The 14,879-nt window shown below is 41.2% G+C and overlaps 1 protein-coding gene across 3 annotated transcripts in view; it reads left to right on the plus strand.

Moving 5' to 3' along the window:
• Positions 1–14,879, plus strand: part of fstl4 (follistatin like 4) — a 638,776-nt gene that overhangs the window by 575,982 nt on the left and 47,915 nt on the right. For all 3 annotated transcript variants that reach the window (XM_062970369.1, XM_062970368.1, XM_062970370.1), the window contains exon 8: positions 5,550–5,670. In XM_062970369.1, the coding sequence (XP_062826439.1) occupies positions 5,550–5,670 (121 nt within the window). The remainder of the gene's footprint in view (positions 1–5,549; positions 5,671–14,879) is intronic.

Genomic DNA, 14,879 nt, shown 5'->3' on the forward strand with positions numbered 1-14,879 from the left:
TGGATCCAGTTGACTACTTAATAGTACGAGGGCTATCCACAAAGTATATTACGTTTTGGAATTAAAAATTAACAAAGTATAGGATAAAATATTTATTATATACAGTTGAAAGCCACACTTCAAAAGTACTTTTAAACATAGTCCCCACTCAAAATTAGTAACTCTTAATAACGATTAATGAGTTTGGAAAGTTATTACCCTCAGCACTTTCCTGCCGCCACCCTGAAGAGTGTGGGACCTGCGCTATTGCAATGCGGAAGCTCAACCAGCTGAAGAATGAATGCAAAAGGAAGGGAGGAGCAAGCAAGAACCCTGCTCTCACTTCTTTTGCAAGATCTCAAGAGAGAATCAAAACATTGCAGCTTCCCTTCCCCTTCCTGCCAGCTCAAGGAAAAGGCGCAGGCTTTCCTCGCCTCTGGAAAGCAGCCTGGAGGAGAGTGGCATTGCCTCCCGAGGAGAAGGAGCCAAGAAGTCCTGGCCGATCCTGGCTGCTTCTCGGGAAGCTGGCAACCATTAAAACAGTAAACTATTGACAGGACCACAAATTGGAATTGTTTCAGGACATTTATAGATTATTTATCAATGAACAAATATTAATAGTGAATTCAATTTATTTCAGAAAATGTATCTACTATGAAATATTTGCACGCTTAAGCTTATTTTGTATAATAGCCCCACCTTTTTGTAATGCCCTCCTCAGGAGGCACACATGGCCTTGAACAGGCCTCAAGGACCTGGCTTTTAAATGTATGGATACCCATTTTGGCTTATGAGTTTTATTTCTGATGTTAATATTAACAATTTAAGTTTTCTTTTATACTAGCTTATAAAAGCTAGTACCTGGCGATGCCCAGGTTATTTGAAATAGGCTTTGTTTGTTCTTGGATGTTAGATAATATCAGTTTGGTAATTTGTAACACTTTTTTTAAAACAAAAAATCAGTCTTTGTTTTTGTTTTTGTTTTTTATGAATGCTCTCATTTTAAAATGTATAGGGATGTGGGTGAACTATAATTCCCAAAATCGTGGGTCCTTCCCAAACTCCACCAGTATTAACAGTTGGTCATATTGGGTCTGTATGCCCATTTTGGTCCAGATCTGTCACTTGCTGGATTCAGTGTTCCCTGAATATGGGCAAACTATAGCTCCCAGATGCCAAGGTCAATCACTCCCAAACCCCGCCAATATGCACAGTTGGTCATGTCAGGTCTGTGTACCAAGTGTGGTCCAAATTCGTCATCTGCTGGGTTCTGTGTTTTCTGAATACGGGTGAACTATAACTCCCAGATGCCAAGATCAATCACCCGCCAAACCCCACCAGTACGCAAAGTTGATTGTGTTGGGTCTGTGTGCCAAGTTTGGTCCAGATCCATCATTGGTGGGGTTCAGAGGGCTCGTGGAATATAGGTGAACTATGACTCCCAGAGTTCAAGGTCAAACACCCCCAAAATCCACCAGTACTCACAACTGGCTATGTTGAATTTGTATGCCAAGTATGGTCCATCCGTCATCTGCTGGATTCAGTGTTCTCTGAATATGGGTAAAGTATAACTCCTGGATATCAAAGTCAATCACCCACAAACCCCACCAGTGTGAAAAGTTGGCCATATTGGGTCTGTGTGCCAAGTATAGTCGAGATCCATAATCTGTTGGGTTCAGTGTTCTCTGAATATGGGTGAACTATAACTCCTGGAGGTCAAGGTCAATCACCCTCAAATAAACAAATATGAAACTTTTCATCATCTTATAGAAACCACATCCATTCTTTAGTAGTAATTTCTTGCATATTTAACATGTACTGTGCGCACAAAACACTTCATCTACATTATCTGTGTGTCCTTTATAACAACCTTATAAGGTTGCTGTTATAGTATAAACCGCTTACTACAAGTAAAGAGCTCATGGCAAGTAAATAATACAAGAATTTATGCTTAATGAGTTTGTACCTGAGGTGAAATTTGAACAAGGCATATGGCAATTTCACACCTGAGTCAAAATGGTTTTGATCAGCATAATAGGCAGGGGGCGGGGCAACACAGATAGGACAAGCTATCTGTCCTATCTGGTAAAATCAGCATAGGTACCACTATCATGGTGAGAAAGAGTTGGATCATGTGTATACTGAGAAGTGTGTCCAATTGGCTTCCAAACTGTCTGGGATCCAAGAAGCCAGCCTTGTCTGTCAATGGGGACAGTTCATAAAATTGTAGTTAAGAACTCTTCGGCAGTGAAAGTTGCTTGCAGAGTAAGCACAGCCAAAGGGGAGATCTTTCTTTTTTTTATCCCCACTTCTACTTCCCAAATGTTTCTCAGGGTGGTTTAATAGAGTGATTATCTCAGCAAAATTCACCAAGAAGACTCCAGCTCTAGCTACTGCACTACTTTAGTAGAGCCTTTTTACCATCTAAGGACAAAAAAAATTCTGAAATTTTGAGCATTATGTGATCTCTCTTTCTTTTCGGTAGGCATATGCATTTCCTTAAGAAATAATGAAAAGGGCTGTATGGAGCACATTTGGTCCCACTGCTATTTGTTCAAAAAGAAATGCAACATGTAACAGTGAGCATGGATCCCCTTTCCCAGTTTCCCATCTGTCTATTCATCATATGTCATTTGTGAGTGCATGCTCCTCACTGTCTGGAGATTGTATTTTGTAATGGAATTGAATGGAAATGTAATAAAATTATATTTTTAAAAGAAAGTAGTGCTGAGTTTGGCAGCTGCTCCCAGCAACTGCCATTTTATTTTCCTAGAATATCATTAATATTGAATTGTTCTGGAATATTCTAGGGAAAGGTGTAGAGTAGATAGCTATATCTTTGTTGCCACTGGCAGAGGCAATGATGGATAGGTAGGCAGGCAGGCAAGTAGGTAGGAAAGTCAGTAGAGCAAAAGAAGTTCAAATGAAACATTTATTGCCAATGCCTATTTTCTAGCATAGACTTGGTAGATCTCATGATATAGTCAAAGAAAGGAAACACTGAGTGGAGAGATGAGGAGCATAGGGGGATAATGTCTGGCGTGGAATGGTTGAGGGCTGAGCATATTTAACCTGTAGTCCAGAATATTTGAGTGGGGACCTATTTTCTTTCAAATAACTGAAGACCTTCATGCTGGATTTTGAACAGTCTTGTGTTTAGGTGTTCCAAAAGAAAGGACTAGGACTACATTGGTGAAAATTGCATGGAGAAGGCTTTTCACCCAAATCATACAGGGGTGTCAGTGGGACAAGTGGCCAATTTTACACAGATGCTGCCACTATACATTGCTAAAATTTGGGGGTGGAATAGCAAACAGACATATGTAGGAGAGAAACCCATGCACCCACTTCCAGTTGACATCCAAAATGGAAACATGTCCCATCCAGAAAGGTTCCAGAAGCATTATTCCCCTTTAAAACAAAGTAAACATTCCCCTCACATTTTGTTTTCAGTGCAAACAGGCAGAAGTTTTCCCTCTCCTGGGAAATCTCTAACACACGCACCATGGCTACCTCTTATGAAGGTGCCTTTGGCTCTAGAGAAAAGAACTAGCTTTGTGGGGGGAGGAAGGGTGTGGCTGCACTACTCTTCATAGAGGGTAGATGCTTAAAAGCTACAGTGTTTCCCCTAAAATAAGATCTCCCCAAAAAATAAGACCTAGTAGGGGTTTGGGGGGATTGCCAAATATAAGGCCTCCCCTGAAAGTAAGACCTAGCAACTAAGAATGGGACCTTCCATGGCTGCAGGGTAGAAGCAACACTCACGCACTGGAGGGAGGGAGAGAAAGTGCTTGCTTTCTGTGCCTCCCTGGCTGGCCTTGCCTTGCCTCTCGCCTGTCCCCCAGCCGCAGCTCTCGAAGAACCTTCCCTCACTGCGTTTCTTCCTTTGGAGACAAGGCTCTGTCCTGGCCATGCTCCCTTCGCCCCCAAGGCTTCTGATTGGCTCCTGTTGCCAGGGCAAGGGAGGGTGGGAGGGAAGGAAGAGGGCTTGAACACCCTTTCCACTCATCCTGCTCCTTCTGCTTCTTAAAGGCACAGGACGCATTGGGATTCTCCTCCCATTCTTATTCCTATCCTATGTCATGAAACGTATTATTTTATACTATTATTCTATTACCATATTATTATCATCATATTCTGTTATTATTATTATGTCCCATTATTATATTATCCTATTAATACATTTTATATCATTATATTATATTATTATATTATTATTATATCATTATATTATTATTCTGTTATTATTATATTCCATTTTATATTATCCTATTAATATATTTTATATCATTATATTCTGTACTATTATTCTATTATTATTCTATCATATTATTCTTATATTATTAGCATATTCTGTTATTATTATTATATCCCTTTATTATATTATCCTATTAATATATTTTTTATCATTATATTCTATACTATTATTCTATTATACTATCCTATTATTATATATTATGCTATTCTGTTATTATATCCCATTATTATATTATCCTATTAATACCATATGATTATCATATTCTGTTATTATTATATCCTATTATATTATCCCATTAATATATTGTATATCATATTATTATTATTATTATTATTATTATTATTATTATTATTATTATTATAGTATATTATATTATTCATCATTCATGACTACGTTGAAACTAGAATAGAGAGAAATCAGCGTGGAAACCTTGTGAAACCTAAACTGCAAGAGGTACCATAGATTGTTGTACAGGTAAATAATGGTAGTAACAAGAAATTCTTGATAGGATTCACAGTTTGTCTGGTTTTGCTGGTTTGTGGTGACAACTACTTTACAGTATATAATAAATGTTCATTTTGTTGTTCAACAATAAATGTGAGCTCTTCTTCATGGAAAAATAAGACATCCCCTGATAATAAGACCTAGTGCATCTTTGGGAGTAAAAATTAATATAAGACCCTGTCTTATTTTCAGGGAAACAGGGTAGGATGTCAAGGGGCAGCATTAGACTTCTCCCATATAAAGTATCAGGAGAGCTTCAGTTACTGCTTTTAGTTGTAAACATCCAGAACTGAGTGGGGAATGTGTTGGACTAGATGACTTTGAAGCTCCTTTTTCAGCTGTTATATTCTATGATTATAACATAGAAGAATAAAGGTTTTTCATAAGAACAAAAAAAAAATCATTGGCAAAAGCATTTTTTTCAGAAAATTGAAAGCCAGTACTAATTCTTCATTTAGTAAAAAGGCCACAGAGCTTTCATTATTATTCTCAAGAGATTAAAACAAATATCCCTAAAGCTGTTTTATTTATAATTTAATTTGCAAAATATTCAGTCATTTTATATAGAGACAGCTTTTCCATTTTTTCCCTTTCTACCATTTATATAGTAGTGCAATGGTTTCTTACTGACTGCACAGATTAATGGAAACCAACAATACCATATTATACATTCCAGTCCTGCTGAAAGCCAAGCAACTGCTGAAATAGTTAAAGCATTATCAGCCTTTTGTAGCATTTAAAACATAATTGCTAAATGACAAGTCTTTTTTTCTCTTATTTCGCTCACTTGTCTTTTGCTACTTTGCAGGATTTCGGGGACGATGATTCTCTCTACATCACCAAGGTAACCACTATTCACATGGGCAAGTACACGTGTCATGCCTATGGCTATGAAGAACTGTATCAGACCCACATTCTTCAGGTGAATGGTTAGTAAATGGCACATATGACAATTCGCTGAAATGTTCCTGTGAGCATTGCTGAATGTTAATATATTTCTCACGAAAGCAACAAAACAATCACTCCCTCAACAGGGGAATGATTTTCATAGTTAATTTATCTGGTGTCTAACTATACAATACAAAGAGCATACTTTCCAGAGACTGAGGGCAAAAGAATGACATTGCCATTCCAAATAAGATTTCTAAAATTGTCCTTCATTCCCCATATTTATAGCATAAAACTTCAGCTGAGAATTTATTTTAGGGATCTAAATATGAGAGACAGGCAAAGTTACCAAGGAATAGTGAACACAGCAATAGAAGAATTCCAGATGTGTGTGCTTTTCCAATGTTTCACTTACTTCAATGCTAGAAGTCTAAAAATTAAAGGGTAGTTTTGTCTTCCCCATAGATATACCACTGATACAATGCACATTGTGAAGCTGTAAAGAGAAAATAGAAAGAAAGTCTAAATTGGTTAGCCTTTTTTGGTTTACATTGTAACAAATAAAACTGATTTGGCCTCATTGAGAGATCCAAGCCTTTCAGCAGGCTGAGTGAGGAAGCCATGCTGGGAAGGATGAGCTCCATGGCCATTCCTTTTCTCTTCTGCTCTCTTTCTGTGTAATAAAGGACACTGACATGGTTGTATCCAATTAGTGGCATACTTTTGTGTAAGTTTTTCCTACCCTGTATAAGTTCTTTTTTGTGGGTATTGCAGAGACTGACATTCCATTCCTCCCACCATTGTGCCCAAAGACTACTCCCCTTGCATGCACATCCCATACCCATGGGAAGAGTACGGGGTTGTAGAAGTGTCTAGATAGGTCCCTCTAGCCAGATGTGAAATTATTACAGCAGTACTGAGATCTCCAGAGGACCCTAGCAGATGTCTGCTGGGGTAATGTTTGCATCTGGCTACAGAAATGCAATTCTGCTCACTTTCCATGAAGCACAGAATGGTTGTGTGTGTTGGGAACAGATGGAGTCTTCATAGGTTGCATGGGAAATCAAGGTGTACATATAGCTCAGCCTTGCATAGATATACAGGTGGCATTGGTATGCTGTGCTGAGATATACAGAGTTGCAGCCTCCTAATGCCAATGCTGAAATAAATTTAACCACCCTGTGAAGTATAAAGCCCCTGGTGGCGCAGTGTGTTAAAGCACTGAGCTGCTGAACTTATAGACCGAAAGGTCACAGGTTCAAATCCAGGGAACAGAGTGAGTGCCCACTGTTGGCTCCAGCTTCTGCCAACCTAGCAGTTCAAAAACATGCAAATATGAGTAGATCAATAGGTACCACTCTGGCGGGAAGGTAACGGCGCTCCGTGCAGCCATGCTGGCCACATGACCTTGGAGGTGTCTATGGACAACATCAGCTCTTCAGCTTAGAAATGGAGATGAGCACCAACCCCCAGAGTCGGACACGTCAGGGGAAACCTTTACCTTTACCTTGTGAAGTATAAATCAATAAAATAAAAACAAACACTGAAAAATAGTTGGTTTATAATCATGGGATTGTGACACAGGCAATATTTTGGCCTTTACCAGGCATCAACATGTTATGGGCCTGCCCCATGTCTTGAATAAAATGTGAATTATTACTGGCTAATTTAAGTCCTATACATTTCTGAGCATAAGTGTAGGAGACCCAGCTCAATAAATAAACAATATCAGCCCAACAGGTTTTATTTTTAAAAAACTGTGTCGTGCCCCATGAAGATCCTCACTGTTTACCCCTCGTCAAGCCCTTTTTAGTTAGAGCAGTGGTTCTCAACTTTTGGGTTCTCATGTGTTTTGGCCTACAATTTCAAGAAATCACAGCCAGTTTACCAGCTGTTAGGATTTTTGGGAGTTGAAGGCCAAAACATCAGGAGACCCAGAGATTGAGAACCACTGAGTTAGCAAGATTAATATTTTATGTACAGTTTCTGGGGAGTCAGTTTAAACAGCCTCTTTGAATTTGAAGCCTCCATCGCCCTACCCCTTTAAGAATCCCCTCAGGGACAGAGCCTCAGGCAAGGCACTTCTGGTTCTTGGAAGAGTCAGCCTTTTTGTGACTGGAAGGTGAAGAGAGAGGAAGGCTGGAAAGTCTACAAATAGCACATTTAATCAGAGCTGTATTCAAGTCCAGTCAAAGCTGTATTCAATCCAATCAAAGTGCAATTTTGAGAACATCTTAGAAACAGTTGAACACCATACAAGAAAGAGACAATAAGAAAAAATAAAGATTCAAGGGCCTCAGTTCAGCCAGAACTGTGTATCTCTCAAAAACTTTAACTCTCCTCATAAAGCCGTTGTAGTGGGCCTCAGGCGTAGAAAAAGTCTAACATTCTTGTCAGTTAATAAATTCATGTTTGATTCAACTATATAGTATCTGATCTGCTCCCTGTGCAGCCAGTTCACCTTCCAATTAGTTAAGATAGCATGGAGGCTGAATACTATGTAACAAAATTTGAAAAAAATTATGTTCCTGGTTTGAAAGTATTATTTCCTGTTTAATTGTCTGGTACGTGCTTTGAAAGTAGTTGTTATACTCCAGAAACTTCATTTTTGTGGCTGCCACAAACTATGTTGAATTGGTCGAGATTCTATGAGATATTAATTGAAAAATTACAGCAAAATGTGCTGCAGGATGTTTAATAAAAACATCCATGCTTTTATGATAGAACCAATTAGGAAATGACATTTACCACCCAAGAACAAAAACTGTGTTACATAGCATAATTAGACGTGTCTGCTCTGTTTTAGCAGAGATCTCCTTTTCTTGGCAACTGATCATTTGTGACAATGGTGGATTGTTCCACTTCTTGGAGTAGTCCTCTTTAGTCCTCACTGCAGTTCCCACCAGAAGTCTACATTGTCATTGAACTGGTCTGCTCTGAAAGCTTGCTCTTTATTGTTACTCACTTGACCTTTGCCATCCATTTCCATTCTGATAGAGAGCAGAAGGCTTTTGTCTTGATTTGAAAGGAGAGAGAATACCACATGATGGCTGAGCTGCACCTCAGCTGAGCTGGTTAACTGCTGGTTTAAAACAGGAAAAGCAACACAGAGATGAAAAAAGCTATAAGTTAAAGGCTGGAAAACAGTGCAGATGAATCAACAGTATAACACACTCTGTGTGTTTCCTGCTCTCTCCCAGGATTTTTATATATGTACACTTTCTCTGTGTTTATGCTGGGGCAGAAGGATAGAGGGAGGAGGTTGGCAGTTAGATTGTTGGCAGTTATATAAAAGACAGAAAAGGTGCTTTCTGTGAAATGGGTGTTCTATTGGTACTGGCTTCAAAGGAGTGGCTTTGTATCTTGTTAAGATCTCCCCTGCACCTAATAGGCTTGAGCGAAATCATCGGCTCCCTCATAATTTTGGATTAAAATTGGATTTCTAGATCCGGCATAGTCTGGCTTCAGCTCGGGGCATGGTACCGAGCCTTGGTTGCCTTAGTCGATGATCTATGCAGGGAACTGGACAGGGGGAGTGTGTCCCTGCTGGTTCTGCTGGACCTCTCAGCTGCCTTTGATACCGTCGATCACAGTATCCTTCTGGAGCGCCTTGCTGGGATGGGTCTCGGAGGTACTGTTTTGCAGTGGCTCCGGTCCTTCCTGGAGGGTTGCTCCCAGATGGTGTCACTGGGGGACACCTGCTTGGCCCCACAACCATTGACTTGTGGGGCCCCTCAGGGTTCAGTACTGTCCCCCATGTTGTTCAACATATGCATGAAGCTGCTGGGAGAGATCATCTGGAGTTTCGGGGTGAGGTGTCATCTGTACGCAGATGATGTCCAGTTCTGTCACTCCTTCCCACCTGTCACTAAGGAGGCTGTTCAGGTCCTGAACCAGTGTCTGGCTGCTTTGTCGGGCTGGATGAGGGCGAAGAAATTGAAATTGAATCCAGACAAGACAGAGGTCCTCCTGGTCAGATGCAAGGCTGAACAGAGAATAGGGTTACAGCCTGTGTTGGACGAGGTCACACTCCCCCTGAAGATGCAGGTTCGCAGTCTGGGTGTTCTCCTGGACTCATTGTTGAGCCTGGAGCCCCAGGTTTCAGCCGTGTCCAGGGGAGCATTTGTACAACTAAGACTTATGCGCCAGCTGCGCCCATTCCTTGGGAGGTCTGACTTGGCCACAGTGGTCCATGCTCTGATTGCATCCCGTTTGGATTACTGCAACCCACTCTACGTGGGGCTGCCTTTGAAGACGGCCCGGAAGCTCCAATTAGTACAACGTGTGGCAGCCAGATTAATAACTGGGGCGGCATACAGGGAGCGTACCACCCCTCTGCTAAGCCAGCTCCACTGGCTGCTGATATGCTAACTAGCCCAATTCAAATTGCTGTTTTTGACCTGTGAAGCCCTAAATGGTTCTGGTCCAACTTACCTGTCTGAACATATCTCCTCTTGTTGCACCCCAAGGCAGCGTGAGCACTCGAAAACCAAACAGGAGCCAATATAACACACGAGCTGTTTATTGAAGCAAAAAATATATATCTATGCGGATTTAAGGCAGAAAGTCAGAGTAAGGAATAGTTTTTTATATAAAGTCAATTGTAATTCAGAATGGGTTTATAAATGTCCATATTGTAATCCACAAATGAAACTCGATAGTTTCTTCCAAGAAATCAAAGTTTGTCCATGAAACAATAGCAGGAACACAGCACTGCAAATCTGCAAACTCCAAATCCACTCAAAAAGTCTTGTAGCAGGAGCAAGAAAGCAAGGTAAACAAGGCAGACTCTATCTCGATTCAGGAACAAGGAAAACCTGTAAGGAGAGGTCTACTCAGAAGTCGCTGTACGGCGCGGCTCACCTTGAACTGGAAACTTGGCACGAATACAGGAGACAAGACAAGGAGCTGGAAACTGGAACCTCTTCTGAGGAAAGGCAAAGTTGACACTGCAATGAGACTACAGTGAGGGGCACTTTTAAAGAATTCCAAAATTAAGGAGTATAGAACCCACAAAAGTTCTCATGGGAAAGTTAGCAATTATCCAATTTGAGAGCTAACCTTCGACTCCATCTCACTCCCTCTCTCCTGCTCCTATCTTTTGTAACAAATTCCTTCTGATTAAAAGCCTCATCTTCACCCAGGTCAACACCAACAATGAGGAGATGTCGTAATGTTCACCAATTAGCTGTTCTTCTTGAACAACCATATCAGGCAGCTGCAAGACCAAGGGGCCCCTGTCCAGGGCAGAAATGTCTGCAAAATCTGCAACATCATCTGTTTCCAACTCCTTCTCTTGATGGAATACAGGCCATGATGGCTGAGCTACAACACCTCCTATGAACCATCAAGAACACTAAGATTGTCTGGAGAGGCCCTGCTCTCGGTCCCACCTGCCTCACAGGCGCAGCTGGTGGAAACAAGGAACAGGGCCTTCTCAGTGGTGGCTCCTCAGCTGTGGAACACCCTCCCCAGTAACATCCGGCAGGCCCCAACTCTTCTGGGCTTCAGGAAGAACGTTAAGACATGGCTTTGTGCACAAGCATTTAATGAATAAGTAATATATTGACATGGTCTGAACTTAGTTTTATGTGCAATGGTTCCTTGGAAGAATGGTATTAACTATTTTTTAAGCTTGACTAATGTATTTTATGGATTACTGTTAATAGTTTTAAATGTGTTGCTGTTTTTATTCATCTGTTTGGCATTGAATTTTGCCAGTTGTTGTAAGCCACCCTGAGTCCCCTCGGGTGAGAAGGGCGAGGTAGAAATGTTGTAAATAAATAAATTTAATCCGACTTGCGAATGTGGTTCTGACGTGGGTTATCACATCGGATCTAACCAGCGATTTTGAAGCGTTCTGGCTTCGAAATTTGATAAGAATATTTTTTAAAAAATTTCTTAATGCAACCAAACTTGTTTGGGAGTGGAGCACAGCCTAGCATGGCCTTGCCTCCCTAACCAATTGCAGTGCAAGTTAATGTAAGGGGGGTGGGGTTTGTACGTCCTCCGCGTCCCATACGTGCCTCCTTGAAAAGCGCCTGTGGTGAAGCGTCACGAGGCATTTGGCGTTGGGGCATTGGAGCAGGTGGTTGGGTCCAGCTGGAAAGGGAGGCATGGAAGGGGAAAGGGGCTCCTCTTCTTTTTACTTAAAAATTTAAAAAATAAATAATTAGAACTTAACTGAAGAAAAGGGTTGTTTTTTAAAAAAAGGTGTGGGTTGTTTGGGAGAGGGAGATTGCTTGAGCGGCAGCTAGTTTGGAGCAGCAGCTTGAAGAAATTGGAAGGGCAAGGGCTCCTTTTATTTTCTTATAAAATCTTTAAAATAAATAATTAGTAGAAGTTCTCTAAAGTAAAGTTTTTTGGGACTGGGAGGGAGAAACTTGAAAGCATTTTTTTAATTCAATAGCAGGGGCCGGGGGGGGCACTCAAATGCCAAGTGTGCCCTCCTTGTTTTGTGTGTGTGTTGGGTACAAGTTTGGGTTAGGGTTACTCTCAGTCTCCCCCTCGATGGATTGTCACCTTGACCTGGTGAGGGGGCTTGCATGTTCCAGTGAACCTGAGGGCACAACCACTGGAGTCATGCACTCCCAGGAGTGGCCACAGGGGAGGATCCAGACCAAAAACAATCCGAAGACCCAAAGACCTCAATGGCGGAGCAGGCGGAGGATAACATGGTACATGTTACAACGGCTGTGAAGGCGGAAGGCGGCTGCAATAGACTGAGAAGCCACTCTCGTTGTGTTAATCACACCACTGCTAGGACCTCACTCTGTGAAGACTGTGTGTTGACCGGCCGTGCACCGACCTCCACACATTAAAAAAAATCACGCACAGGCATCTTCCAAGAAATGGAGGACCATCATCCTCGAACTACGAGGGATCGCCTAACAAACTCTCAGTCTACACATTCTCTGCCGTTGGGACAAATTCAAGTCCCTCCCTACCTTTACCAGTTGGTGCATGTTTGTTTGCTTGCCAGAAGTACTGCGATCCCCGTCGCTCCTCTCCCAGTAACCCAGGCACTTCCCAGGTGGGCCGCTCCATGTCTGGAGTGTTGCACCCTGTTACATTCCCTGCCTGGCTGCTCGAACAAATTCAAGTCCCTCCCTGCCTTGCTGCCTTTACTAGTTCGTGTGTGTGTATGTGTTTGCTTCTCAGAAGTACTGTGATCCCCATCGCTCCTCTCCCAGTAACCCAGGCACTTCCCAGGTGAGCCACTCCCAAGTAGAACATAGCTTATATAAGAAACCAAAGTTTCCCAAGTAGAACAAGGACTTTCAAAGTAAAGACAACCCAATGAAACAGGAAATAAGACTTTCAAAGCAGGAACAGATTTCTGCAATTATTAAAAAATGGTTTCTTATATAAGCTATGAAAATTCACCATAAATCAGAGGATAAGGTAAACATTCTGCAATTTGGCAAGCTAGCAGTGTTAAATGTGTTCTGCCACTGTACCAAATTTGATCAGGATAGCTCAAAAAATGAGGGCGGGAGAGTCCTGTAAAGTTTCCCCCAGTGCTTTTTTTCATGATTGCGCATGCCATTAATGAAGTAATTATAAATATTCCGAATTTTTGGAAAGTTCCAAAAATTTTGGTTCAAAAATTGGAAATGACTTTAGAAATGAAGCACCAGCACCCCCTACTTTTGAAGTGAGTATTGAATCATTTTTTTTCATGGATCGCACATGCCTAGCACCTAATAATAACATTCTGGTCAAATTATTTACCTACTTACCTATCAGACTTATTGTTTGTCATCTCTGAGAAGAGTATTTGTTGACTGGCCATGCCCACCATGGCAGCTGTGTTGTGATACCCACCCATGCCAGATTTTGCAATGTTACCAGAACAGTCTCTGAATATTCCAAATGATCCAGAAAAATTGGGAACCCCAAGGAAGTGCCAGAAATCACTTTACAGAAATACAAAGAATACTGGAACATTTTCTATTATCTTTTTTTGTTCTTGTTGCTTAACAAATGTACTTCTAGAGCCGCTGAAAAAAATTGCAAGGGCTTCACCTGTAAGAACTTTGGTTATATGGCTCATTGAATGATGATTAGTAACAGATACTCCACACTTATGGTGTTAATACAGTGAGTTTGTTAATATTTTCCTGGCAGTTTGTAAATATGTACATGCGGGGAGGGGGACATTTAATGATAGAAGTTAAGAGAGGCCCTGCTCGTGATCCCACCTGCGTCGCAAGCGCGGTTGGTGGGGACACGAGACAGGGCCTTCTCTGTGGTGGCCCCCCGACTCTGGAACACCCTCCCCAAGGATCTCAGACAGGCCCCTACATTGGCAGTCTTCAGAAAGAATTTGAAGACCTGGCTGTTCCAATGTGCCTTCCCAGATTAATAGGAAATCTCCAACTCCAAGTCCCATAAGCACTTTATTAGAACTAGATCGTATATCGCACTCTGCACTTGCCCTAGAAGCCTTATATATCACCTGTCACATCAGCACTTTTAATCTTGTACCCATTACTCTGGCCCGGCCCAGTTTTATTGTGTTTTAGCGTATTGTTTATTGCTTGTTGTTTATACTGTTTTAATTGTTTTTAATTTGCCTTTTGTTTTGTATTGTTATATTGTGTGTTGAGGCCTTGGCCTTTGTAAGCCGCATCGAGTCCTTTCGGGAGATGCTAGCGGGGTACAAATAAAGATTAATAATAATAAAAAAATAATAATAAGAGAGCCCTATGGGGGCTAGGCTGTGCTTTAATAAGGCAACACACAATGTATCTATTTTGTCTGAATGTGCCTTGCTTTCATTCAAAGGAATATTTTCACACTCATGGAGTATGTGAGTGTGTCTGTCTATTCACATATATGTAGCTATTTGGGGCTTTCAAGATTTCAGTGAAGGAAACAGATTGTTTGTCTTCAAAGTTTATTTTTATAACTGATGGGAGCAGGAGAGAGGGGAGAAGTACAACAGCTTACTTTTCTGTATATATACTGAGATGTATTGGTGTTCTTCAGCGTTAGGCAGCAATGTAGATTGTTGTCATCTCTGAGAATGAAAGTGCCAGAGGCTTTGAAACCTATAGCAAACTTCAAAGAGGATCACATGGAGTAGGATATTGTAGACAGTAGATCAAATCAGAAGCACACTGCTACCTATCTTTTCAAATACAACATATTGGGAGGGGATATGTGTTCTTTGAAGATAAAAGCACAGAAAAGTGAGTTTAGGGGGAAGGGAAATTCCTGTGAGGTATCTTTGTATCAAAAGGAA

The sequence above is a fragment of the Anolis carolinensis genome, chromosome 2 (genome assembly GCF_035594765.1).
Source record: "Anolis carolinensis isolate JA03-04 chromosome 2, rAnoCar3.1.pri, whole genome shotgun sequence".
Taxonomy (NCBI): domain Eukaryota; kingdom Metazoa; phylum Chordata; class Lepidosauria; order Squamata; family Dactyloidae; genus Anolis; species Anolis carolinensis.